Raw genomic sequence first — 26,345 nt, forward strand, 5'->3', positions numbered from 1 at the left:
TGGCCCTGAGGGAGGGGGTGACAACATGTCGTAGGGGTGACAGGATCCTAGGGACAGCAACAGGGTCCTAGGGATAACAGGATCCTGTGGGTAACCACAGGATCTTATGGGTAACAGGATGCCAGGGGTAACAACGGGATCCTACGGGTGACAGGATCCTGTGGAAAACATCAGGATCCTAGGGATACCAGGATCATAGGGATAACAAGGATCCTATGGATAACAGGATCCAACGGTAACAACAGGATCCTAGGGTTAACAGCAGGATTCGAGGGATAATAACAGGATCTTAGGGATGACGGCACCCTGGGGGTGACAAGATCCTACAGTAACAGCAGGATCCTAGGGACAACAGGATTCTAGGGATATCGACAGGATCGTAGGGATAACAGGATCCTACGGATAGCAAGACCCCACAGTAACAACAGGATCCTAGGGGTGACAGGATCCTAGAGATAACAGCGGGATCCTACAGATAACAACAAGATCGTAGGGATAGCAGTAGCACGTAGGGGCTCTGCCCAACAGGCTGAGCCTGCCTTTTATCTCTGCGAGTCCTTCTGTGGTGAAACGGGCAGGAGGCTGCACCGTGTTTGTGGCGGAAAGACAGCTCTTTTTGAGAGCCCTTTTTGGCTGTAGCAATTCCCTCCTCGTCTGCAGAGACTGCTGACGTGTCAGCCTTGCCTTGGATCTTAAGAGTGTTGTTGCTTATTCAGCTGCCTTCTGCTTTTTGGCCCTCCTCACCCTTCCTTCCTCAGGACATGTACTGCAGAGATGCAAGTGTTCAGCCTATGTAATAACATTTATATTCATGTATATAAATACTATATATATACACACATCTCTGTGTACGTTTATATATATAAAAATTTCTCTCAGAAGAAACAAACCATAAATCAAATATTCTATATGCATTGCCTTCCCTAACAATCATACTAATTATTTGGTATTACAGGAAAGACCTGTTGCAGTTGGAGGACTTTCCGGTCTGACTAGGAAGCTCAATCTAGCAGAAGTTGCTTCAGACAAAGCCTTAGGAAGGCGTGTTTGATTACAGCAGGAGCAAGTACAGTATTTCTTACAAAAGCTGGCAGCTCTAAGGTTAGGCTGGGTGTGTTGAACAATTGACTGCATTATTGCTGAAGGGAAATGTGATTGTGAATCAAGTTCATAAACAGATTAAATCTAAGCTTAAAAAACAAAGACAAACCACAGTAATCTTAATTAACTTTTTTCCTTTTTTTTTTTTCGCCTCGTTTTTTGAGCTTTTTTACATGATGTTTTCAGACTTTCTTGTACAACTAAAGAGGTTAGAAGTGTGCTTGGTATTAAAAAATGCAGAATTCTTTAATGACTTTTTTTTTAGTTTTGAAAACTACATATTGTAAGTCTCAAGACATAAATGCAAAAGCTAACAATTATTTGGTTCCATGGAGCACCAAACACATTGCTCTCACAGAACTTGGAGAAGATTCAAGCCGTATTTCCAGGCATTGTAAAATAAGCTGTCAAGGTATAATGTGTTTTTGTTTCTCAGTTTATTTTTAAAAGTCAATATATGTTTTAATACCTACCTTAAAATACTTATTTATTGTTGATGAAGAAAGGATCGGGTTAAATTATTTAAAGTATTCCTAAAGTGTCTAGGTACTCTCTAGCCAAATAGCATCAACAAAGAAAGCAGTACATTTCCATATAGGTATTTTGTCAGGAGTAGAGAAGTTCTATGTTTTAAGTAAGAAACTTGCATGAAACAATATAAATACTCTCATGTGCAGGTGAGCATACATGAAGAGCTGGCCAGGCAGGGCAGCTCTGATTGCTGTATTTTGTCAAGAAGCACGCAGTAGTGCCAAGCTGCTAACTCTCAGACAGGAAAATATTTCCAGCAGCAAGTTGGGCTAATCTGTGGACTTTATTGTTCTGCATTTATTGAAATGTTGCTGTTGATGCCACGTGTAATTAGAATTGCCCCAAACCAAAGTTTCTTACGTATCAGCAGAATATTTCTAAATAGTTCTGGAGCCTTACTAGGGATATTTTCTTTGCTAGGTATTTCTTGGGTCATCCCAGTCAGAGCCTGCTCAGAAGCAAGCTTTCTGTATTTGTCATGGGTCAGACGCACAGCTCATGCTAATTAACGTAGCTGAACTGAAGGCCTTATGCACAGCCCTAAATAGAAGCTTCTGCGTATCAAGGATGAGCCAGGATTGTCAGATTACACGACAAATGTGTGTACATGTTGGTAGTGGTCCCAGAATGACTGTATGTATTTCTGGGGATGGTGGAACGTAAGCAGGTTAGATTTCCCACCAAAACCCATGCTGTATTTCCAGCAAGAGCAGTATGCCTTGTTGAAGGTAACGCGATTGAATTAATTTCCCATAAACCCTAAGCTTTCTCTTGGGATCCCAAGTTGCTAAAGAGTAATTATAACAAAGTGAATGAGAATTTGTCCATTGAGAGGTGTCATGCCACATCTGGCAAAGAATACCTACGGCACCGATCCGTTCCGTTGTGTTTTTTAAAGGAAGCTTTCAGTAGTAGGAATGAAGTGACTGTAGCTGTCTGTAGCTGGGAAACTGATGACTCAACCCCTATTCATGCTGTTGAAAGACTGTTTTATGAGGCTCGTTAGAGCAGTGGGTTGACCTGGAGAGGAGTGTGAAGGCAGACTTCATACCCACTGATGCCTACAGCAGTGTCTGATGATTGTCCCTTCATACGCCGGTACGGGCATATCCTTGTGGAGGTTTTCTTTAATCTTTGGGTGGTGGGGCTACAAAAAAGGTCAGCGCAGGGAATTTCACCATTTCTTTTATCTAAAGAGGTGTACCATCAGGTCAAAAAAGAACTGCTGAAGCAGCACTCTGCCTTAGAGGGGGAAAGAAAGTCCTGGAGTTTGGGTTGACCCTGGTACACCCCCGTGTGTAACCATTTGTAACTGGTGACATTTTCCCATCAATAACAAAAGGGTATATTCCAAACTTGACGAACAAGACTGTAGCTGCATAGCTCCCATGAATGCTAATGGGAACACGGCCTTTCTCCGTCCCCATGTAAGTTGCTTTGCATATCCTAATAGCGCATTCTCAATGAGCAGCAGGGTCAGTGTTAATCACTCTGTGGCATTCCAGGAGCAGCCACAGGGATCTCTACCACATTCCCGTTGGTCATTCTGCACCCAGCGTGTCTTAATCACAGTTAGGCACTTAGGTGTACACGTAGGGATATTAAAAGTATTTTAAGGAAATTGTAAAAGGGAGCTGTACAGAACATGTTGGAGGGCTCATGTGGCTTCCAGGTTATATTTAATCAAAAAAAAAAATCTGCCTGGAGATGGCATTCATGTAATGTCCCACCACTGTTTTTGTAAGTCTTTATATATTTCTATAACTTTCTGTGGTTCAAGGCCATGGGGCTGGATTTACCTTCAGATGGCTAGCACCAGGTATCTAAATGCATGTTTTAGTTACTTCAATGAAATTATAAGCTATGAATCATCAAAAGATTCACACAGAGAAATATATACAGCCTTTGTCTGTCTCTGCTTCCCTATGTGGTGCCTGGGAGTTGTACTAAAATCATAGGGAATAGTTAAGTCACGGTAGATCTGTAGCTTCAGTAGAGTCCAAGATGTGTAAAGTGCAAGAAGAGGAGCTATTTAAGAACTACAGAGTTACATAGAAAGTAGGTGGTGCTGGGTCGGCAGAGATTTGTGGAGTAGTCTGTTCTCCAGTGGGAATATTTGCATATATACATTTAATTATATTAGCGTTAAAATCCGGGCCTCGGTTCTCAAAATTTGAAGAAACCCTTTTTAATCAACAAGGTTCAGACAACTTCACTGAAATATCGGTTAAAAGAATCAAACTACAAAATTTAATCAGCACTGTCACAGTTTCAATGAGAATAAATGGTAATTAATAACATTTTCTTAAATCTGTTGTTTCCTTATTTCATATTTAATGTATTTGTTGCTTCCCTTTAGTTACTCAGCCTGCATTGCTTACTTTTTAATTTTTATATAAGTATGTATTCATAATAGAAATATGCTGTGCACCTTCCGTAACACAGCCAGTAGGGTGCATTGCTTGTCTGACACTTACTTATCAAAAATCTCTAAAGAACTGCATACTTGCATCTAGTTTACACTTTACTTTGCTCAGCTTAGGTATCCTCTGAATAAGAAAATCTAGTGAAACCAGTCAGTAACAGCGAAGGCAGCGAGCAAAATGGAGTATAGACTTTTGAATATTTATTTCACATTATCCACAGACAGATTTTCCTATCAGATTCTCAATTCCTACTCATTTATCCATAGTGATGAATAAGAGTTTCTGTAGTGTGATAACTTATGTATTTTTTTAAAGATTGTCATAGATTACTTCCAATTTTAGCTCTGAATCAGCAGATAAGTCCAGGAATAGCTTTTACTTTTTGAGCTGTCTTCCTTGAGTAAATTTAGAAACCCTTGCAGTGTGCAGCTTATTTTTTCTCAGAAAGAATTTTTGTATTGTACTCAACTCTTTCCTTCATATTTTTTAAATGAATTTAACATTATGAGCTCGTTAACTTTTGTTTCCTGCTTTCTCTAGCTGTCAGTTTTTAGGAATTTGATTTGATTCCATCCTCCCTGGGTTTCAGCATCTTTACTAGTGTGGACACCAGAACTTAACACAGTTTAAAATATCTATCCATTAGTGCTATGTACAAAGGTAAAAGGTTCCTCCCCATTTCCCCACAACTGCTTGTTGCTAATCTGCTGTTGATACAGCCAAAGATCACACTAATTCTATTTTTTCTTTCTTACAACATCACACTGGACACTTAAAGTGAGATGCTTTTCTGCTAGAATTCCTGCATAAGAAAATGATCCAGGAGGCCATTCGTAAGGTATAACCTACATTTTGGTTTTGAAAGTATTCAGTTGTGTTAGCATGACTTGGTTTTATGGGACCAGTTTACCAGGTGAACCATACCACTGTAATACTGTAATTTCCTTTCTGCTGATACCAACATCACAAACATCCAATTGTCATTTTTACATGTACATGAAGATAGTGCTGAGGAGCAGCAGATCTCTTTGTGGTCCTTGTTGAGCTACATAATAGAAGTATTTTCATTTCTTAGAAAGGAAATTTGTATTTTGTTCATAATATCTTAATGAAGAATGCTTTTCGACAGCTACCAGCTAATTTTTAATTCATTTAACAACATTGTGCTATTTCCTAGCATTGTGCTATGTCTGTGAAGTGTAGCAATGTGATTATAAAACAAGTCCTCCAACTGTTCAGCTCTGTTACATGAGCATAATTACTGTCATCCAAATTTATAATCTCTCAGAATTAACCAAAATTGCGTTATTGGAATAGAATCACATTTTTCTTTTATTCCTTTCTCTTACCGTATGTAAGTGAATTTTCACATTAGCCTTTACATTATTCTGTCTAGGTTTGCTGTCAGTCTGTCTGACATTCCGTTACTGTAACAGTCCACATTCTCTTTCTGATAGGTGGGAGACCAACACTCTTAGTTCTTCCCATAACATATTAGAAGATACTAAAAAAACAGCAGTGAGCAAACAGTCTTTGTAGCTGAGCATTTTAGAATTCTTCAAATGAAACGTACACAGATCAGCTAACTTTGGGAAAAAAAAACATTTTTCCTAAGAAAATGTAGTTCATCCCAAGGGATAAAACACCGCAATGGATGATTAGAGTAGGTATTTGACTTGAATTCAATCATTTAGCTTTTAGTCACCATTTCTACAGTCTTTGTCTTTGCTATGATTTCCTTTCTTCCCCGTGTAGCTTATTTCACATACATTTTGCATTTCTAAAAATATATTTAACTTTCAAGTGGCAGCACTGAAAATCAGTTCAGATAGTCAGAACCAAGTTAAGAGGAGGAGGTGTACTCTTAAGGAATACTCTTTGCCAGTTAGAGAAACAGATGTATGGGAAAATTCTCAAATTGCCACTTATATTTATTGTCTAAATGTCCTTTTGTATCTTTGGAAATGAGTGTTACAGACTTTAAAAATACTGTTATTAAACTTCTCATTATTTTCCCAACCCAGTGTTTTTCCCTTATATTTTTAATCTTCTGTAATTTATACAGTCCAAGTTACAATGTTTGTTCTACAGTCTTCTTTTTCATAACCATTGTTTTTTTTAACAATTATGTTTCTGACTGAATTTTTGCCACACTTTGCACCAAGACACATGCTAAAACACATTTTGTTCTTGATTGTAGAACACTGACTTTCTGTCACTCTGCTAAACTCTTCTTAATTTTGGAAATAAAAAGCTTAGGGATTTTGAGGCAGTTTTGATACTCCACGGGAAGGAGTTGAATATGATACGGTATTTTTTGAACACTGGGTTTTCAGCTGTGGCTTCCTTGGTGCTCGTAAATAGCCTACCCATTGACACTGCTGTGTGGATAGGACTCTATTGATACGTATTTATTCCCCTGTTACAAGCCCACAAGCACAGGCAGTTTTTCTGCAGATTTATTCTGTATTGGTACATAGCTACCTACAGCTGCAACTGAGAAAAGCTTTCATTGGCAAGCAGTCCTTTGATTTTATTCCACAGAGTGAGAAAGTGCCTTTATGCAGGCCCTGATACATCAGCGCAATCCAGTCAACTATGCGGGCTTTTCTTCTGCCCTGTACTGTTCTTCCCACATAAAGCCAGGCCTATAAGCAAGTAAGGGAGTTGTCTGGAAAACCCTAGCATTACTTTCATCCTTTGTTTTAAGCTCCTCATGACTGGAACAGTGTGGGGTAAGCCACACAGCTTTTGCAGAAGGAACACCGAATATTAGAAAGGAGCTGGAGCAGGAGAAGGGAGACTTGATCTCATGAAGAAGGATCTAATTCAGTCTTGAAAAGCTTTAATATACTAACAGGTATGGCATTCACAGCCTGATATATTGATAAATATTTGTAATGTGTCGTTAAGGTGCTTCAGTTTTCCCCTGTAATGGTATATTAGTGTAAAGTAAACTGTTCAATTATACTCTCTGGTCCTGATATTAATAATAGTAATTATACTGCAACTTAACTTCTTGCTATGCTTCTTTTTTCACTTTTTCATCATAAAGTTGATAACAAATTTAAATGTCATGTGCTACAGCAATCTGTAGTCTAGAATGCTTAGTTGTGCTTTTCATTCAAGATATATTGTTTTCAGCTTTGCCTTTATCAGTCATTATTAGATAAGAATTGATGCTAATTTAATATATTTTTACCATACTTTAATGTATAACAACTATTAAAGTAATTCTAAAATAAATCATCCCATTCAACTTTTTAAGCATTTAAGATATGGTTGCAAACGTCCCATTTATGATGTAAATTAAAGGAGTGCTCTAATAGACATAGAAACATTTTATCGGGGGGCATTTTCATGAATTTTAAAACAGATTCCCTTCGCCCGTGTTTTCTTACAGCTTTTGTCCTTCCATTCGATTCAGCTTCTATACGAGACATCAGAATGTGTCAAAAACCTTTAAGTTCTTTCACTGAGTATCAGGCATGTTAATGCAAATACATTAGGAGTAATCCCCCCGTAAGGAGAGACAGTAACGTAGCCCACACGACATCAGTAAAGTGTTTACAAGGTATTAATAAGCCTACTGTGACAAGATGTATTTAATGGGAAGCAACAAGGAATTTGTTTTATTAGTTTTCCTCCACCCTCTAGTAATAAATCTTAAAAGCTTCAATATTGATTCAATGAAATGAATGGCTGAATCCTTCTGGAGAGGCTCTGACAAGTGGACAAATGCTTCCATGGTTACATTGTGCTATGCAGTATGGTTACTGAGCTTTGTTGGTTTCCTCCCTCTGCCATTGAAGTAAAATAACAAACCACAGGGAAGCACCACACATGGTGGGCAGAAACTGGAAGCAACTTTAAAAGATCAAGCTAGCTGATCTTATACAGATTTTGAACAATATTGTTTTTGTTGATTTATACTGTATACCCGAGACATGCATTTCAGTATTCTCTCTTTCGTGTATCTCATTCTCACTGAGCCTTTTTATTGCTTGTCTGCACTGCTTCCAACTTTTGATGTTTTTGATAAATTAAATGGCTATGTGGGAGTGTGTTTCATAACAGTGTTAAATGGATTATGTTTTTCTAGGAATATTTTTGTATCAAGTGATGTTGCTGCATCACTGCATAGACTCCTGCAATACCTAGATGTGGAATAAAAAATCACATATAGGACTTAGATGCAAGTTGTTTAGGGTGCTTTACAGTATAGCATAATTAAGATGTTTGCTTTTCCATCTTGTGTCTTTTGTACTCAAATTTCAGGTGTCAGAGGGAAGAGGATGATAATATATAAGTAACTTCATAGTTTTAAAGAAATAATTTTAAGGAAAGAATAAGAAATAATGGCAGATAGTTATTTCATTAACTTAAAAATGTTGCAGATCAAGCATTACATTTAGAGAAAGAAATCCTGAAGGCCTTGGATGTTGCTCAGGACAAACTTAAAGGACATTTAAGGAGAGTAGTTGCACCTTTTCCCCTTGCAGACCAACTCTGAAAAGAGTGAGTTTTGTCCTCTGTCTTACCAGTTGATGTGTTGTATTTTTTTTCTTCTGTATGCCTGAGAGTCCCCAGGATCACTCCAAGCTTTAGAATGCTAAGATGTTGCAGTGCTCCTTTGCAGACACCATTTTACAGCCATGTTGGATGGCAGGATTTCCACAGCCAGTAAGACAAATTCATAGAGCTGTAGGATAGTTCTGGCCTTATTGCTTTCCTTTGGAAGCTTACATTTATTCATTATTATACATATATAAACATACATATATATAAAACATACATATATAATCATACATTATGGTACATTTATTACACATTTATTCAAGTAATATCCCTTTGGTCTCAAGGGGGAAAAGTAAGCCACAAATGAGAAAACACTTAAAGTTTTCACTTAAAGAATTTCAGAAAAAAAGAGAATCAACTCTCAAGTCAAAAAATGTAAATTATTTGTGTTTCCAAGTAGGGTTTTCTCTTTATTTGAAAGGAAGAAAAAATACGTATCAGGAATTGGGAAAGTCAGTCCGGAGCTGGAAACCTTTTTACTTTTTTTTAATTAGACTGAAATACTTTTGGAGGACTCCGAAAGTAAGAGCAATACAGATAAAAGAGCTTATGGACAGTTTTTAATATTTTTGCTGTGCTTTATCTTCGGAACAATGCAATTCTGGTAAGCATTGTTTTTCAATTTCAGTCTAGTGTTTTACATGCTCTCAAGTTGTGCATTTTCAGTAATTTGATGGATATTTTATGAGAAAGCTTCTGACTTGTTGCATACTATCTACATTGTCTGAGGCGTGCTGCAAATGAGGAAGTGGACACACTTCATTTGAAGAAACAAGACTGCAACTTTATTTAGCAACAATAACGGCACAAGAAGAGCAGGCAGACAACCCATGCCAAGTCCTCATCTTACTGTTTCTCCATGTGACCTACAAGCCAGTAAGCTGCCACTGGGGTTTGAAAGGAGCCACTGAGCTTTGTAAGACCAAGCGATGTCTTCAGAGATGGCATTCTCTTTGTGTCCTAACATAAATTGTGTCAGAATTGCATGCTGCAACTTTGATCAACCAAATCTGGGATGCGTTAAGTAGAAACAAAGGGCTTAGTTTCTCATTATTAGTTCAATGTTTTACACTTGAACATATTTATAGTAATGTTTCCTTAAAAGTCATCTCATTTTTTGTGAGTCTTGTCAAATATATAGCCAAGTTCAATAATAAAAGGTCATGATTAGGTGAATAACATTTCTGTTATAAATTGTGTTAAAATGTAGCAACTTCCCATGAACAGATGCCGTGGAACATTTACTGTTCTTTCATGATATTAGGAATATTTTTTTCTTTTTTTTTCTTCAGTTAAAATCTCTTTTTAAACATTAATATCAGTGTACTCTGCCAGTATATTAGAAAGGAGCAGTACAGTGAATAGGTTAACCTTTGCCTAACTAATTGCAGGAAGGTGATTTAAATTTTTGTCAAAAGAATAAGAGCACAGTCCACTTAGAAGTTCTCATTTTTCTTTGTCTTAAATCCTGGACATCTCCAGAACACACAGGATCAAAACCTGAATTTATTTATAACCATCTGCACATTCATCAGTCCGGCATTAACTACTGAGGCAGAAACATCACACTCAAACTTAGTCATGCAGTATCCTCTATTTGTATTTGTTTACTTTGTGCTTTTTCATGGATGTGTTTATTCATCAGGAAACTTCCCAGTAAATATTTTAATGTTAAAGCATTCCCAGCCCACGAAGAAGGACATGCAGCAGTTCAGTAAAGAGAGCAGTGTGAGTATTTGGTACTTCTAACCAGGCATCAGGTGATACCTGACCGTGGTTGTGCATTTCCTCAGGGTGGGGATAGCTGGAAAGGACTCTTCAGAGAGCGCAGCTGAGAAGAGGAAATTAATCAGAAATCTCATTTTAAATCTTGAAGTACAGAAAACACAAGTGTGATCCTAAGCTGCTATGGGATGGTGGTCAGAAGCTTGATAAACAGACTAGTCAGCCTCTCAGACAGCTGAGCACACCTCTTTAGTAGGAGTCTCAGTCAGTTATGCCCTGTCCCACAGCATGACTTGAAGCATAGTTCCCTGGAGACTAAGCTACCACAGTCATGTTCTGTATTTCTGGCTGCTGTTTCTTTCAACACTGCAGTTAGATCTGCTTCCTGCTGTAAATCACACTGAGAGGAAGTAATCACACAAGGAATGCATCCTAGACATCAGCCAACCAGTTATCCATATGGAATCAAATATGAAATGACAACCACACAGGGAAGAATTTAAGTGCTTGTGGTGGTCCGTGATATTCTTAATAATAGTCTCTCTTGCAGGAATCCATTTGAAAGAGACTTACTACCATGAACTATTGTTCAAAGAAAATCCTCTTTCTTAAAAACAAAAACAAAACAACAAACAAACAAAAAAGGCATTTCTTACAAGAACATCGTTTGTATCTTGCCAATTACTTTGTGAAGAGAGGAGCAAGATCAGCCCCTGTTCTACCAATACACTAGAACTAATCGGAACAGCATCTGATGGATGTTAGGTATTCTTGAAATGCTCCACTGTATTGCAAGTGATTCATTAATAAACAGTCAAAATGTAAAGTTAACTTGTGTCTGATGTATCTTAATTCAGGATTGATCTGTGAAAGACCTCTGCACATGCCTATGTTCCTCATTCAGAGTAGTTCAGTCTGCTTCAGCTGCAGTACCAGGAAAGGTAAAAGACAGAGCAATGTCTGTGCAGGATTAACATTTCAAAATTCTCAGGATTTACTTGTTTGCTACTTATGTCCAAATAAGTATTTGGCCCAGAATTTTGAAGTTTGGAAGCCTCACTCAGGTGAAAGCAAAACTTTCTTATACAGTGAAAAAAAAATTAACAGTTGAGAAGCATTAATGATATCTCAGTTTTGTGGCATTTAGAGATATTCAGCAAACTTTACTATCAGCGCTTATTTTTGCTAATAGTGTATAAAGATTGCAATACTGTGGCTGAAAGCCAAATGGCCTTCATATTCACACAACACAGAAATCTGCTTTATAAATAGAAACAAAAATGTAAACAAGAAGAGAAAATGCTCCCTTCTGAAGCCCTTTGTTTTCAGTTTTTTCTTCTTGCTCCTTTAAGTCCAACTTTCCTTCTCAGGGATTTGTTTCTTCTTTTAACTCCCTCTTCACTGATCTTTCCTTTCAGATGATGCCAATGAAGGGAAAAGGCAAGATTTCAAAACAAACAAACAAACTGGAGTCTATTGATTCTATTGCTGCTGCTTTCAATATTGGTTTACCCACAGCAGAGCCATTTTTAACGTGCCGAGTTTTAATGAATTCCAACCAAAGGAAATCCAAACAAATAAAGAATTGAGGGGTGTACTTAGTACACCTTATTTACTGCTTTTATTGAAAAGAGAAGTTAAGGCTGACCTGAAGGCACAGTTCTGTGCAATGCCAGATCTATTGTGGGTCCAAAACCAGGCCCAATTGTTTATTCCTGACATTTGTAAGGGGTGAGAGTGCTGTGTGGGCAGCATGCTGAGTTGTTCCAAGTGCGTGCAGAGTGTCCCATGTCAATCATCAATAACCTTCCAGCTGGGTGAGGAGCACCGCAGACAAAATCCCATGGGCGCTGTCTTACGCTGGTGTGCAACAAAGGGAAGCATAGGTCTCTGGAGTGGTGTGCTGAAAATAAAATTTAAAAAGTAATCAGGAATTCCTTCGGGATCTAGAGAAAACACAGAGTACTGAGAATTGAGTGGAGAGAGTAGTACAGTCGTTTCAGATCAGAGTGCAGTTTTGTTGAAAATCTCCTGAAAGTTACTGTGAAACTACTCCTGTGAGTTAGCGAGCCCAACTTGAGTTCTCAGCCTCTTCCTGTGTTTTCTATCTCAATAATTAGAAACATTTAATGTTCACTGCTCTGCTGTAATTGAGGACTGATGGCTATTAAGTCAATCCCTCTGATACCGGGCAGCTGGATAGCTGCTCGTGAGAGCCAAACTGAACGTAGGGTCACTTTGCTTCCCACAGAAACTGTAAGACAAAGGACAGCGTGAAATAATTCAGGCTGAAACAACGTAATAGAACAATAGAAACAACTGGAAATTTTTTGTGGTGTTAATATCTAATTTTGTTTTTGTAAATTAATTCATCTGTGCTTCTGTGTTACTGTACAGATTTTTATCTTTCAATGTTCATTTGCATACAGAGTACAGAGATCCATCTTACCTAACATCACCTAATTTAATTATCCAAAAGTCTCAGTGCCCAGTCAAAGACCGTTACGTACTTTCCCTGTTTAGTCAGGGGAGATAAACAAGCACTTCTTGGAGGCAGCGTATTCCATCCTGCTATGTGACTAGGTGAGACTAAGTGGCTGCTGTTGGCAGGAAGGCTTTATACTTTCAAGCATTTCTAAGTTTAGTTCTATAAGATAAATACTTCTTGAGGTCTTTGAGCCTTTTACAAAGCAATTGCTGAAACCTCTCATCATTCTCTGACATCTTCTTTGTCTTTTCCAGTTTACTCACATTATTCCTGAGTTATGAAATATACAACTTGACACGGTATTGGCATAATGACCAGACTAATTCTATCAGGAGGCCTGCAGTCTTTTAGATCCTTATCTTTTGTTGTTGTTGTTGTTCGTAATACTACTGCACAGTACTGCTTCTTTGCATATGCAAAAATTATATTAGCTTTACCAAAATCACTGCTTCCAAGGATACATCTAATTCTTGCTCTGTATCACTGTGATATTTTTTCTGTATACTCCATGTACTCTAAATAAGCTAAAAATAGAGCAAAAGAAGCTAATATGAAATTAATTCTCAGTAAACTATAGCAAACTCTGCAAATATCATCCAGCTTTTATTCAGGGCAGAATCCTTTTTTGTCCTCAGTATTTCCCTCAGCCCTTTCTGTAAATGTGCTGTTTGTGAAATAAAGCTGTGAGTATATCTAAAATTAAGCTGGAGTTATATTTGGATTCATTTCTAAATATATCTTGGTAATATATATCAAAACAGGAATTTACATTAAATTTTGTTTATTCAATACTAATAACATAGGATTTTAAAAAAATTCATCTGGAAAGATTCATACAGTAAATGCATGTTTTTGCATTGCTTTTGCACCAAGTTGTGTCGAAGCTATGATTTTCCTAAATACTTAGGAGTACTGTTTTGATAACAGTTAGAGGATTTGGGACCAAAAAAAATTAAAAGATCTAGTAAACTTGAAGCACCTGATGAAGCACATGGTTGTGTGTTATAGATTAAGATTATAGATTATAGATTAAGAATGTATTGAGAGTTGGAGTTCACTGGAGTTATAATCAATGCTTTTCGAAATTTGACAGAATGGTTTCAGTTTGTACATGAGAAGTAGGGAGTGTTGGCAGTGTTAATAGGACTAACAGGATTCAGCCTACTTGAAATCATGTTGCTGCTGCTGCTACATTAGTTTGCAATAGCATTTCCACCTTTTGAGAGCTAGTAGCTATCTCACAGGTTCTGCAACTGTAGTAAAGATCATGTAAATGGGACTAAGTAAAAGAGATTTCATCACAATTCAGTATTTTCTGGTTTGGCGCTTAGGTGCAAATTTTATTTTTATGTTATTTAATCTGATTTATTTCATTTACTTTGAAAAGGAGGAATTTTGGTCCTTGTTTAGCATAGAATGGGAGAACTGGGGAGTTTGGGGGCAAACACTGGCAAGAGCTGGTTGCTGCCTTTGTGTCTTTGCATCTGTGTTGTGAGGGATAGCAGTGGCTCAGGATTTGTTGAAGTGTGGGTGACCATAAAACAGGAATTAGATATTCGAGAAATTACTGAATCCAGAATGCTTGATTTAGGGGTGGAAATTGTGTGTCCCTGCTCAGCACTGCGTAGTTGTGATGAGCTGCATGTCCTGGTCCTGAACCCTGAACCTAAAATCTGTCATCTTTCGAGCAAAACCTGTTTAATTGCTGCCCTCAGTAATTAAACAGAGCAGCCCTAGCTATGCAGAAGAACTAATGAGGCAGCGACTGGAAGGTCTGTCTGTGTCTGAGCTACATCAGCACAGGGGCAATCGCTGAGGTTTGAAAAACGTTGTCCTCTGCCATCCCACCCCCTTTTATCTCTGGAGCAGCGTGAAGGCAGCAGGAGTCAGAAGAGGGAGGAGAGTTGCTGGACGCTGTGCGGAGAGGAGGGAGGAGTAGGAGACGGGAATGCATAATGCCTGCGTGACAGTGAGTGTGTGCAGGCGGCTCGCCGACTCCAGAAGCGGCAGATGTCCCTGTCCCCGGGTCTAGGTAGGTCTGGTGTCTCTCCGATTGAGGTGGTAGGTGCTTTTGGAGCATCCTCCATCAGCAGCAGAGATCTTCGCTTTCCAGCTCCGGAGTTGTGCCAGCAGCACCTGTTGCAGCAGAGGCATGGCTCGCCTGGCAGCAGACAGTGAGCGTGCAGCTCGCCCACGAGTGGCTGATGGATAGGAAAAGAGCGCTAAGGTTTCTCTTCTTCTAGCAGCTCCTCTTTCTGCTCAGCAGAGGAGGGCAGGTGGAGGCAATAATCTTTCCGATGGAAAATCCTATTCTCAGGGGATCGTATCAGGATGAAACTCAGTCTGAGGTGATCCAACTGGCGATTTTTAACTCTTAAAAATGCACAAGACATCAGGCTGTTTTAATTAGGTGAGAATTAAGTGGGGGAGTTTTCTATGCACGGTGTATTGCAAAAGTGAATTTAAAGTCAGGATGAATTTTTTCAAACCACCATCCGATAAGAAATGAGTTTTAAACGGGTTAGTGATTAAAAATATGATATAAGCGGTAACAATTGGAAATGTTTCTCTTGCTTGTAGCTTTGATGTGCTGATTCAATTTAAAATATTGCGTAATTCGCTTTGGCTAGCGAAGATAAAAAACTGCCTGTGAAACATCATTCATTGTTTTTTAATCAGACTATAATTGCTTTATAGTATTGATGTGAAACAACGTGAATTTTAAAATCTTACTTGTTATATAAAAGCCAAAATTGTTTTTTTTTTTTTTTTAAATTATTTATTTTTTAACTGTTACTCTTTGCACCCATCTTTTAGAATGAGTCTTTCAGTTAAATAATATGCATTTTGGCAGTTTAATAACTAAAGGTAGAATGGGATATATTTAGAAAACTGTCTGTCTGTCCCTGAAGCCTAAAGCAAGCTTTCTCCTGCTAAATGTATTCGTTTCCATGTGAAAAGGGCAACCAGATTCCCGAGGAAATAAAATCACTTGTAGAGTATTAAGTTCAGAATTGAAATGCCCAAATAATTGTTAATATGAAAGCTAACTATTTTCAAGGATGTACTATTTTTAGTTACTAAGTATTATTACTAATGCTTAATGTTATTATTGATTTATACCATGTACTTCTGTGTTTTAATAATTTTAATTTAAAAAATCAATGATATTTAACAAATTTGTGAACTAGGAAGTGAACTAATTAGCACCGATAACAGGAGCACATGCTTATAAGCTTGTAATCGCGGTCTGTGTCCTGCTTACATGGAAATCAATGGGAAAAATTACATTTGCTTTTGTGAGAATTTGGGCTGGGCAATTTATTTGTGCTGCCAGAATTTTTAAGGCTGAAAAATAATACAGGGTGAGGTTTAAAGAGATGTTCCTAGTGAATAAGATTGATCATTATAACAACCAAACCTACAGTGGATTTCTTCTCTTGGAAATTGTTCTGAGCTTCATCTGAATTAAAGATTCAGAAAGAAACATACCTTGTTATTAAGACCTCCAATATTCATGGCATTTGGTCTCCATTTATTTATTTTTTTTCCTTTGGATTTCCATTAAAAAAAGAGCTTGCTTACCTATATATTTTATTTATCACCTGAGTATTTCAATGACTTAAACTGAGCTGTTGCAGAAGCCCTGAAAGCATGTACGTTTAATGTATATCTCTAAAGAAGAATACAGCTCCAGAGAACTGTAAGGATCTCAGTCATGAGACACAAAGAATTTAAGGCACTTTGGGTGAAAAATATTGCTGATCACAAATCCACTCCAAAAAGTGATTTGTTGTTACATAACTACTATAGTTGTTCAGAAATAAAAAATCGTGAAAATGAGGTGATAATTAATTGTTGTATTTTTTTAGGAGTACTTCATAGTAATGGCCTATAAGCTTACGAAAAAAATAATTTAAGAATGCTTCTTTGAAAACTCAGTGGAAAAGTATATCCTTGAATGACACTTGAAAAAGTGGAAGACTTAACATTTTTCTTGGCTACATCTGGACTTTTTTAGCTTCAGGTGTTTTTGGAAGTAACCTGTGTATCTAACTCTTGGCATTACTTGAGATTGGATGTCTGATGCAATTTAGCTTCATTTTATTGCTGGATAACCCAGCTCTCTGTTTTTTCATTTTATTATTTTTTGGCCAGCCTCTTCCAAACCTGTTCTTGGTTTTAGATCCATTTATAAGTTGTTATCTAGGAAATCAAAATATGTAGGTGGGCAAGAAAAAGTACGATCATGGTGAAGTTGTTTTCTCAGGGAGTATTAGGCCTTGACCTTCCAAAGATATAATCACATACATAGCTATTTTTACAGGTGTAATCCTATTGATTGGTTTTACTCATTTTTATAAATTGCGCTTGCGTTTCAGCTCTATGGGAATGGTGGATTTAGGTATAAGTCATTGCTGGATACAACCGTGATGTAATACTTCTCATTGCTGCAGATTGTAGGCATCGGTCATAGTTCCAGAAGTTCAAGAATTCTTTCCGTGTATTTAAAAAAGGACTATAATACTGTTTTTTAGGACAGAAGGAACAGGGCAGGAGGAATTGAAGGAATTGATGTTATGTGCCATTCATTTATCTTATTCCAGGTGGATCCACTGCTTCCTTTTTTAACTCCGAAAGGTACCATTGAATCACAGGTGATACCATTTCTACAAAGCCTCACTTGTCAAAGCCACACTTCGAGTGAATAATCCCACGGGGAAATACGTTGTGTGAATAAGCATTTTCAAGATCGAGTTTATACATGAGAATTTGTGGCTATTTTCAGAAATAATTTGAAAACGGGGAGTTCTGAAATACATGAAAAAATACTAAAAACAGAGTTTCATAGTATGGCTTATTAATATTCCCTATAAAGCTAGTTTAAATTCCTTTTACTAAGATAATTTGTAAGTATAACTAAGGTCACTCTTAGGATAACGTTGTACTTATTTAAAGAGGCTTATCTAACAGCCTAAATTTCGGTGGCAAAATTAAGCAACAGAGAAAATACTTTCCATGAACATTGCAGCTTTTGTGATTGTAGATTTTTTAACAAGTTGAAGACAGAATTTTCTCGAGAATAACGTAAGAATTTTTGATGTATATATATACACCAAGAGATTTTTGTTTGGTTATCTCATTTGTATCTGATACAGCTTTCTCAGAGTATAATTCCAAGTCTCATTTTTAGATAGCAAAAGAAACTTTATTCTCCTCAGTCACTTATCACGGACTTGTCCAGTATGTTACTGCTGTGAGTTGTTCCAAGCTTTGCTTCATTAAGGATTTAACATGGCCTTAATTCAGCCATCTGTTATGGGTTTGGCAGACCAACAGATCTGAAGTATTGGTTAGAGCTTTAGAAATTTCCCACATTTTTAAAGGTTAGGAAAAGAGTTACCTTTAAGAATAGATTTTGAATAATTCTCAGCAAGACAATGGTGCAGAAGTGGGATAAAAAATGCATGTCATTCTGTGAAGCACAGGGTCCCCTGTCTGTCTTTAGCTCTGCTGAAAGGCAATTAGCATTTCAACCAGCCAATTTGGTTACATGCAATGAAGTACTTGGGTTTGTAATTTGCTGCTCTCCGTTTGGTGCTGTTGAGAACTAGCTGTGTGTAATCCTCTCAAAGCACCTTTCTTTCCAGCATAGTTATTGTTGCTGGTCTTAAATAACTAATCAACAAAGAGATTTCCTTGTCTTGAGCTACAGGGTGCCTTAGAACAAGGAAAAGAAATACCCAGTTAATAAGGGAATGATTATAATTATTAAATAGTGATTATTAAATTGTGACATAGGTTAAAAGGTTTAGAAAAGCCAAGGGAACCACAATACATGAGAAAGATAGTGTGAGAAGTCTTTGAACCCAAACAAATTTTGCTTGGGGGGTTCTCTCCAGCACCCAAATACTTTACCATGTGTTTTATTTAAAAATGCGTTGCCCATATTTAAGGGATTAATCCGTAATATTGATTAGAGAGGGAGCCTCACGCTACGATTCTTTTGGAAAACAATACATATATGTTTTTACTTACGCAGAAAGAAGTCTTTGTGGTGGACTTTGTAAAATACAAATAAGTAATAAAAGCAACATTCTCTGCTGCCATCTAATAACAAATGAATACAGTTAACTGTAGAAATGAAGTTTGTATATCCTTCTTAAATTTAGTATAAATGTTTTCGTATTTAGTAATACTATTTTATGAAGTCAAGAATAACTCAAGACATTTATTCTAATAATTAGTCAACCCATTAAAATACTGTTTGGCTCATAAATGCGTATTAACTTGTAAGGATCCACTGTGGATAGCAATAATTCTTCTGTCAGTATATCTCACGTAATGCCATCTAATCCTCACCATGAGGCTATAATTTATTGTTCTGTACCCTATGGATTTTTTTATTGCAAGATTATTATGCGTGAAGCACTATGACAAAACAGCTCATTCTATTTTTGGTTCTCAGTACGAGAAAAATGACCAGCAGGTTGCAGAATGCCCAAATTACTTATTCTGATATATGCTATTCATTCAGGCCACAGTACTTCATTCAGGACAAGTATTAGGTACTTGACGCTGTGGTAGTTTTTGTTCTTGGATCACAAGTTCTAAAAATTTGTTAAGTGTTGGGGACATGAGAAAAACCTCTGAAGTGGAGATACAAATGGAAATTATAAGATCTTTACTCAAGTAGAATAAATAGCTTATGCCTCACTGAAGCCTGCAGACCTTTCTCAGCTGGATTTCTTGTACCATATATGCACAAGCCTGATCCTGAGACAGCCTCAGTCATGCAGTTGCTTCTGCATAAGTGTGAATTGGGAGTGCTAAGCATCTTCATAGTTTTTTGTTTTGTATTGTGTTACATCTGCCTGCATTCTTCGTGCAAGAAACCATTTGAGAACAAGTGTGAAAGCTTACTTACAGTGTTTCGAACTGTACGTTGGACAGAATTCCACGGATAAAAACCCAAACCCTGGATAACCCTGTAAAATAATCTCCATTAGTGAAGGATCTCTGCTGTTTTCACATGTGTAGAAAAGAATTTCTGGAGTGGAGCTGAAAACTAGATTTGCCTTTTACTTAAACCTATACTGTATGATAAATATATACGTGTATATATATATATTATATATATATATTTATATATCACGATACATATATGATTCCAAAATAATACATCAGTTTCCTAGGGTATGTAGTTAGAGCTAGATGTGAATAGATTCTCTTCAGTTGCATACAATAAATTTGAAGTTCTGCAGCTGAAATCAGTGTTACTGTTTTTTTTTTTTATTATTATTTATTTATTAATTGTACAAGTTAGAGTATACTCAACTTCCTACTGGTGTTTTTCTGAACATTCTGATTAGCAGATTTCAGCCAAAGTTTGTTTTCATTAGACTGTGATTTGTGTTCTAAATATAAAGTAATAACTGCGAGTCATTTCATCAGAGTTACTTTGGATTAAATTAATCTGACTCCTACAGCTATTCAAAATTATTGTCTGGTTCTTTGTTAGACCAGCAAATTATAAGGTAAGAGCACATGTTTGCAGAACAGGATTGTGTTCCCTCTGCTTGCTGTTTGCACAGAAGTAGTGGATTCAGTGGTTCTTGTTAGTTTTGTCTTTTATTCCCTGCTCTGAATGGGAACAAGCAGAGCAAGTAGTTACCTCAGAAAGTCTTTAGCATTTACGAGTTAAAACTGGGTTCTCTGGTAACTATTATGTGCTTTAGAACTTAAAATTCAAATGTATAGTTCAGATCCATTCAAATTCTTCTGAGGAAGGAAAATGAAGCAGCTGCCAGAAAATTTGCAAGATGTACTCTGGGCCTATTACTTTTTTTTTTTTCCTCTTTGTGGCATCCATTACAAGAGGAGATGATTTGAATTTGTCATCAGGGCTCTGTCATGGCCTTGGCCTGCAGGTTTACCGTTTTCAGTGCAATAATCACCATTCCTGGTGATATATTTGGCCATTGATAATAAGATTATTTAAAAAAAAAAAAACAAAAATCAAAAAACAAACAAACCTGAAATTGTTATAAAACAAATGATCAGGTGAATCTGATATCAGTGTCCCAAATGCAGATACATCTTAGTACTTGAGGTTGTGCCGTGGTACTGTCGTGGCAGTAGCTTGTGAGCAAGCAGCTGAGCCCCAGAACTTCAGGACCTTGAAAGATTATCATGGGATTTTGGCACCATGTAGTCTGCATTTATTCTTTTTCTATCACTTTCCAATGTTAGTAATAAAGGGAGAGGATGGGCAGACACCTAGAGTGCCTTTATGGTAAGGAAGAAGACAGGAAACCCTGGAGAATTAGTGTCAGTGATACCAAATAACATGCATGGGAATCATGGAAACAGATTCTTGCCTGAAATGCTGCAACTGTTAGTGCAGACCAGAGTGAGAAGGGGTGCAGATAAAGTATTAGTTGTTGTTACTTACTGTAATAGTCGTGCTTTATTCACCTTGAAGCATGTTGAAGACCAAAATAAACCACAAAACAAACAAAAAACAAACAAAACAAACAAAAACAGATATTCGTTCAAAATAGTGGTTTTGGAACACTCTCTTTTCTAGTCCAAAAGTGAGAGACTTAGACTTACAGTGAGAGACTTATCCCACATCTAAAGAAAAATTAAGAAAAAAACAAACAAACAAAAAAGTGCAAACTTGGTTAGTACCCACTATCCAAATGCTAGATTTTGCATGCACAGTGTTTGTGTCTCCTTTTGCATATGTGGAGACTGTGAGAACACTGAAGCAATTTGAAAAAAAATCCCACATCAACAGTCTGAAATTTTTGTGTCAATTTGGCATCACAACAACGCGTAAAGTAGAATTTTAGACCACCAAATCTGGCATAATTCTTCTGCTTTCCCAGGTTTCTCATCAAAACTGTTGTAAGTTTCAGTGGTTCTGAAACTGCCAAAAATAGAAATGTTGAAAATATGCAGGCTTTTAATATATTTCTGCAACAGGTGCAGGGAGAGCAATGACCTTGTGAAACTTCTTGCTCTGTTCTGTTCCAGCGTACTACAGAGAATCTCCTCTTTACATATGAAAGAGCACATGTATTTCTCTCTCATTGTATTCAACCAAAGATGCTGCTGGGTGCTGACATCTCTGCTGTGAATAGACTTCTGTCTGGCAACCATTGATGGCGGTAATGCTGTACTCAATGCAAAGTACCAGGCATGCCAGTTTTTGAATGTTCTACTTGGCTGGGGATTTGTAATCACGGGGAGTAGACAAGGACAGGCAGTGAAAAGTGCACCAGACATTGCTTGCTGCGCTGTGCCACATCGGTGGACTTTAGAAATCTACAACGAGCAGTGCAGAGATGAGCAGTGGTAATCAAGCCGTGGCTGCTGAGCTGGAGAGGTCCTGCCTCAGAAGGCTTGCTTGTTTCTTCTGCCCAGCAGCAGTGGCAAGTCTGAGGGACAGGGTATTTAATCAGTCTTTCTGTCTGCTTCGTTAGCGAGCTCCCCTTTCTTTTGCCATTCTCTGATTCATATCTGTCATCCTCTACTTACTGCTTTTCAGATTTAGAGTCTTTTGCAGACCTTTTATTTCTCTTCATCTCCGCATGTGCCCCTGGTTTATAGGTTTCCTCATCCTTCACTAAAAACACCCAGGATATCCTTACTTTCTAAAGGGTTTTTATTTATTAAGCACGAAAGCCAGTGTAAAAATCAGCAGAAAAGTCTTCCCCTTCTTTATATAAGTCTGCTGAAAAGACCACTCATTCCTTATAACGTTTATAATCTTCATCCCGTATTTGTTCCAGAAACTGAGTGGAAAAAGTAAGCTAATCTTGGTGATTCATGAGTTATGAGAAACAGCAGTTTCATAAGCCTACATCTCCTTAACTCCAGCTGGACAGTAGATTGAAGTGGTATTGCTTACAGGATTTGTGACATTACTGTGGAAATTACTGTGTCAAATCAGCCTATGCTGGGTGCTATTCTAAGAGTCTGCTTTGTCAGGGGAAGTATAACTGCACTTCAGAAAGTGCTATAAATTGCAAACATTAGTTAGGGATCGTTACTCAATTACTGAGTTTGATTTCTTTGCCTTTTTATTATAATCTTGAAAAATGTACTTTTTAGACTTTCAAAATTCTCTAATACTATTAGAATGTCTAGGTAACTTGTTTGAGAGTTACCTTCTTTGGTTTTGATGCTAGGTACCTTTATTATAAGCCCATTAAAGAGATCATCTAGATCCCATTACATAATATTGCTTTATATTTTTGCTTTTTTATTGCCTTTTTTTTTTTTTTTAAACTGAGAGTAAAATCATTATTTGGGATGGCTTTAGTAACCAGTAACACTAATAGAATTGGTCCGTAGACTTGCAGATATTCTGGAGGTGTATGATATCCCACTGCTAGTTGTTGTTTAAAAAAAACTAAATGACTTTGATTCATTAATCTTAATAATAGCTGGACTGAATATCCTCGATTGAAAAAACTGAAATTTAACTGAACCAAAGAGGACTGTCTGTCTGATCCTCCAAATGCATGGTTTACCAAAACTTAGCAGTGAACAAGAACTACAGTTTCAGCTTCATTTGAAAAAAATCAAAATTATCAGCAATATACTGGGGTGAGGAAGGTGGGGAAGAGTTATTTTTTAATCCATGATTTTACAAAGGCTTCTGCTGAACTCTATGCTTTGCAATTCATACGGAACAAATTATGTTCCAATACAAATTTGTGTAGCAAAACCAGGAATTTAGTACACAAATTGAGTTGGTATTTAATAAAATAAAATACTGTGACATATAATATCTTTTTGGTTATTTGAATAAATTTGTTCTGCATTCTCTAAATCTTGTCTGATGTTGTATTTACTATATTACATCATTTTTAAAAAAATAATAATGATTTTCAAAGCTGAGTTTATGTCAGTAGAGTAAAAACTACTTTTGGCAGGCTGTGCAAGGTAAATCTTAGTACAAATAATGTAACAAGGAAGAATACACACCAGCTAAATAATTGATGGTATGATTGTGAAGCCTCTCTTGTTCCACAGGAGTAATCCTATAGTTTTAGAATGCTCTCTAGTAGAAGTAATAGAATTCAAGTAATCCTAAACTTTGTAATCTTGCCCTGAAGGATCATGTTTTCAGTATTACTTACTAGAAGCATGTACCGTGGGAAGATATTTGCGAAGTCTATGACAAGGTAACAGCTGAAGCTAAAAGGTCAACAAATTCCTCAGTTTAGTATGGATGATGCCTGCATTTGCAGACAGTGTAATTGTCTAGGAGTTTACAAAGGTTATGCAACTGTTCACTTTCAGGCTTGAAGGCTTGTATTTTTCTGAGCAGTTCCACATAAAAAAAAAATAAAAAAAATAAAAATATCTTGCAGATTAATAGAGTCAGCTTTTGAGATGCGGAGGATTTTAAGTCCTGATTTTTATTGCAATGTATTTTTCATCTTTGCTTCTTATGGTAATCATTTTTTGCACTAACATCACCACAGAGATCACCGTGTAGGAAAAACTTTGTTCCTGAAAGTCTGTTATGCATTTACTTATTAATAAAAAAACATAGAGATCTTGAATGACCGTGTTCACAGTAATAAAAGTTCAGTTTGTAGCAGTGTGAAGTTCTGCAGTAAAATTATTTTACCGTGTGACTTTCTTGATGGAAATAATGAAACACTTTTTAAGTACGTTGTAAAATTTTTCATCGAGGTAATGGTTGGCCCTGATTTTTTGCACTGAGTTTCATTGCTAACCTATTCCCTCAGTGATGTTCAGTGGAGCTAGGTGAATGTTTCATTCCAAGTAATTAAAGTCAGCTGATATTGTCATCCCACCAATCTCATAATTCTGAGAGACACTGTTAGTGTTCTTGTCTGTATTTGCAACTTATGTCGTGTCTGTTCTTTAATTGTCTGAAAGCAGTTTTATTTCTAATCCCCACAGTGTAGAATTAACCCTTATCCAGACAGAATTTATTGTAAGAAGAAAGAAAGTCCTGAATTCTTTCTGAAACTTTGATAATTTTAGTTGTCTGATGACAAGTTTGTTCTCTGTTCAGTAGAAGATAAATGTTATCTGAGTGCATACATATAAGACTTAAAATCCATACTGGATCTGAAGTGTTTTCTGATTACAAATTTGACATACACTTTAAAAAATATGTTTCAGTAATTTTCAGAAATTTTCATAAATTTACAAAATCTTCTGACCATTTCTGACTGCACTTTCATTAACTGTTACAAGTAATGAGGATGAGTTCTTGCTAACACAGCTTAGCTTAAATATAATTGATATGCAGTATGTTCTGTACAATCCATCCAATTGACATTGACAGATTAACCTGAAAAACACAGTACTTGGAAGCATAATTTTATGCAAAGTGACAATTTATTTAAATGTAATTACACAAATATTATTTGTATCGTTTGTACAGAGATTTAAAATTAAAATTATAAAATTGTGACTGCAAGTTAAAAGAAACTTGCTGAAAGAACTGGTTCCACTAAAGATCCATGCCACAATACTTTCTGGTCTTTATGTTCTCTTGGTTTGTTCATTAATTGCTCAGAATCTCATGGCAGAAATTTGCTCCATTCCACATCCAAGTGCTTAGTTCTGATCCCCACTGTACACAATATGAGCTTCTGCATAACATAGCATCTGTTTGCAGTTTGTTGTGCCAAAGCCTCTTAAAAATGCATATTTAAGAGAATCAATACCTGATGACCTCACTGGAACTTAAAAATGTGTATTACATCATGTAATTGATCTATGATGTAAGAAAGATAAACCACCTTAGTGTAAGTTGTCTTATCTTAAGAGAAAAGAAAACCAGACATTGTGCATAAACAAATAAAAATAAATATCTGTCTGTGCAAAGGTTACGATCACATTAAAATGTGCTACAGTGATTCTGTATGACAGGAGAATGTGAAAGAATCATGAGATAAGAGAAGCAGTCAAAAGAATCTCATGTAAATATGCAAATATTTAAGAATATTTCATGGTCCATAAAATGTCAAAAATGGTCTATGAGATGACCACAAACATCCAGGTCTTCACCTTTCATGCCAGTTCATTTATATTTCTAAAGAGAATCACCAGATTAAAAAAAAAAAAAAAAAAAAAGTGGAAATAAAAGAAGTATTGGACTGTCAACCCTCAAGCTATTTTTTGTTGGTTAGGTATGAAAACAGTTGTGGTTTTTTTTTTAAATATTTTTTTGCCTTAAAAGCTACTTATTCCTCCATTTGGAAAACATTGATGTATGTTTTTTGGAATATCATTAGATGAAAATTACACAAACAGAATTGAATCCAGAAGATAATTATGCTATCTAACTTGATTATGGCTGAGACCTGTGCTTGTTTTTGTCTCATTTCTGAAGTTTACAAGAAAATCACAGTACCTGAAGGATTTGCAGAAACATTTCCCGAAAGGTTGACTGCATTGGAAAGGCCAACAGAGGTTGTTTTACATGTTTTAGA

General features: G+C 36.7%; 1 protein-coding gene and 1 long non-coding RNA gene across 4 annotated transcripts in view; both read left to right on the plus strand.

Moving 5' to 3' along the window:
• The first annotated feature begins 28 nt into the window (after positions 1 to 28).
• Positions 29 to 13,100, plus strand: LOC310890101. Of its 3 annotated transcripts, XR_014577020.1 has the most exons (4): positions 29 to 3,919; positions 4,599 to 4,718; positions 4,837 to 4,896; positions 6,769 to 13,100. It is a non-coding gene; the product is annotated as an uncharacterized lncRNA (long non-coding RNA). The 3 variants fall into 3 exon arrangements; XR_014577019.1 differs by having other exon boundaries at positions 4,599 to 4,896; XR_014577021.1 differs by having other exon boundaries at positions 29 to 1,513; positions 4,599 to 4,896.
• Positions 13,101 to 14,338: 1,238 nt separating this feature from the next.
• The window catches only part of ADGRV1 (adhesion G protein-coupled receptor V1), a 288,840-nt gene continuing 276,833 nt past the window's right edge, over positions 14,339 to 26,345 (plus strand). Inside the window, exon 1 of the mRNA XM_083816849.1 lies at positions 14,339 to 14,881. Within this exon, the coding sequence (XP_083672975.1) occupies positions 14,860 to 14,881 (22 nt within the window). The 5' untranslated portion in view covers positions 14,339 to 14,859. The remainder of the gene's footprint in view (positions 14,882 to 26,345) is intronic.

Source organism: Anser anser (genome assembly GCF_964211835.1).
Source record: "Anser anser genome assembly, chromosome: Z".
NCBI classification, from domain to species: Eukaryota; Metazoa; Chordata; class Aves; order Anseriformes; family Anatidae; genus Anser; species Anser anser.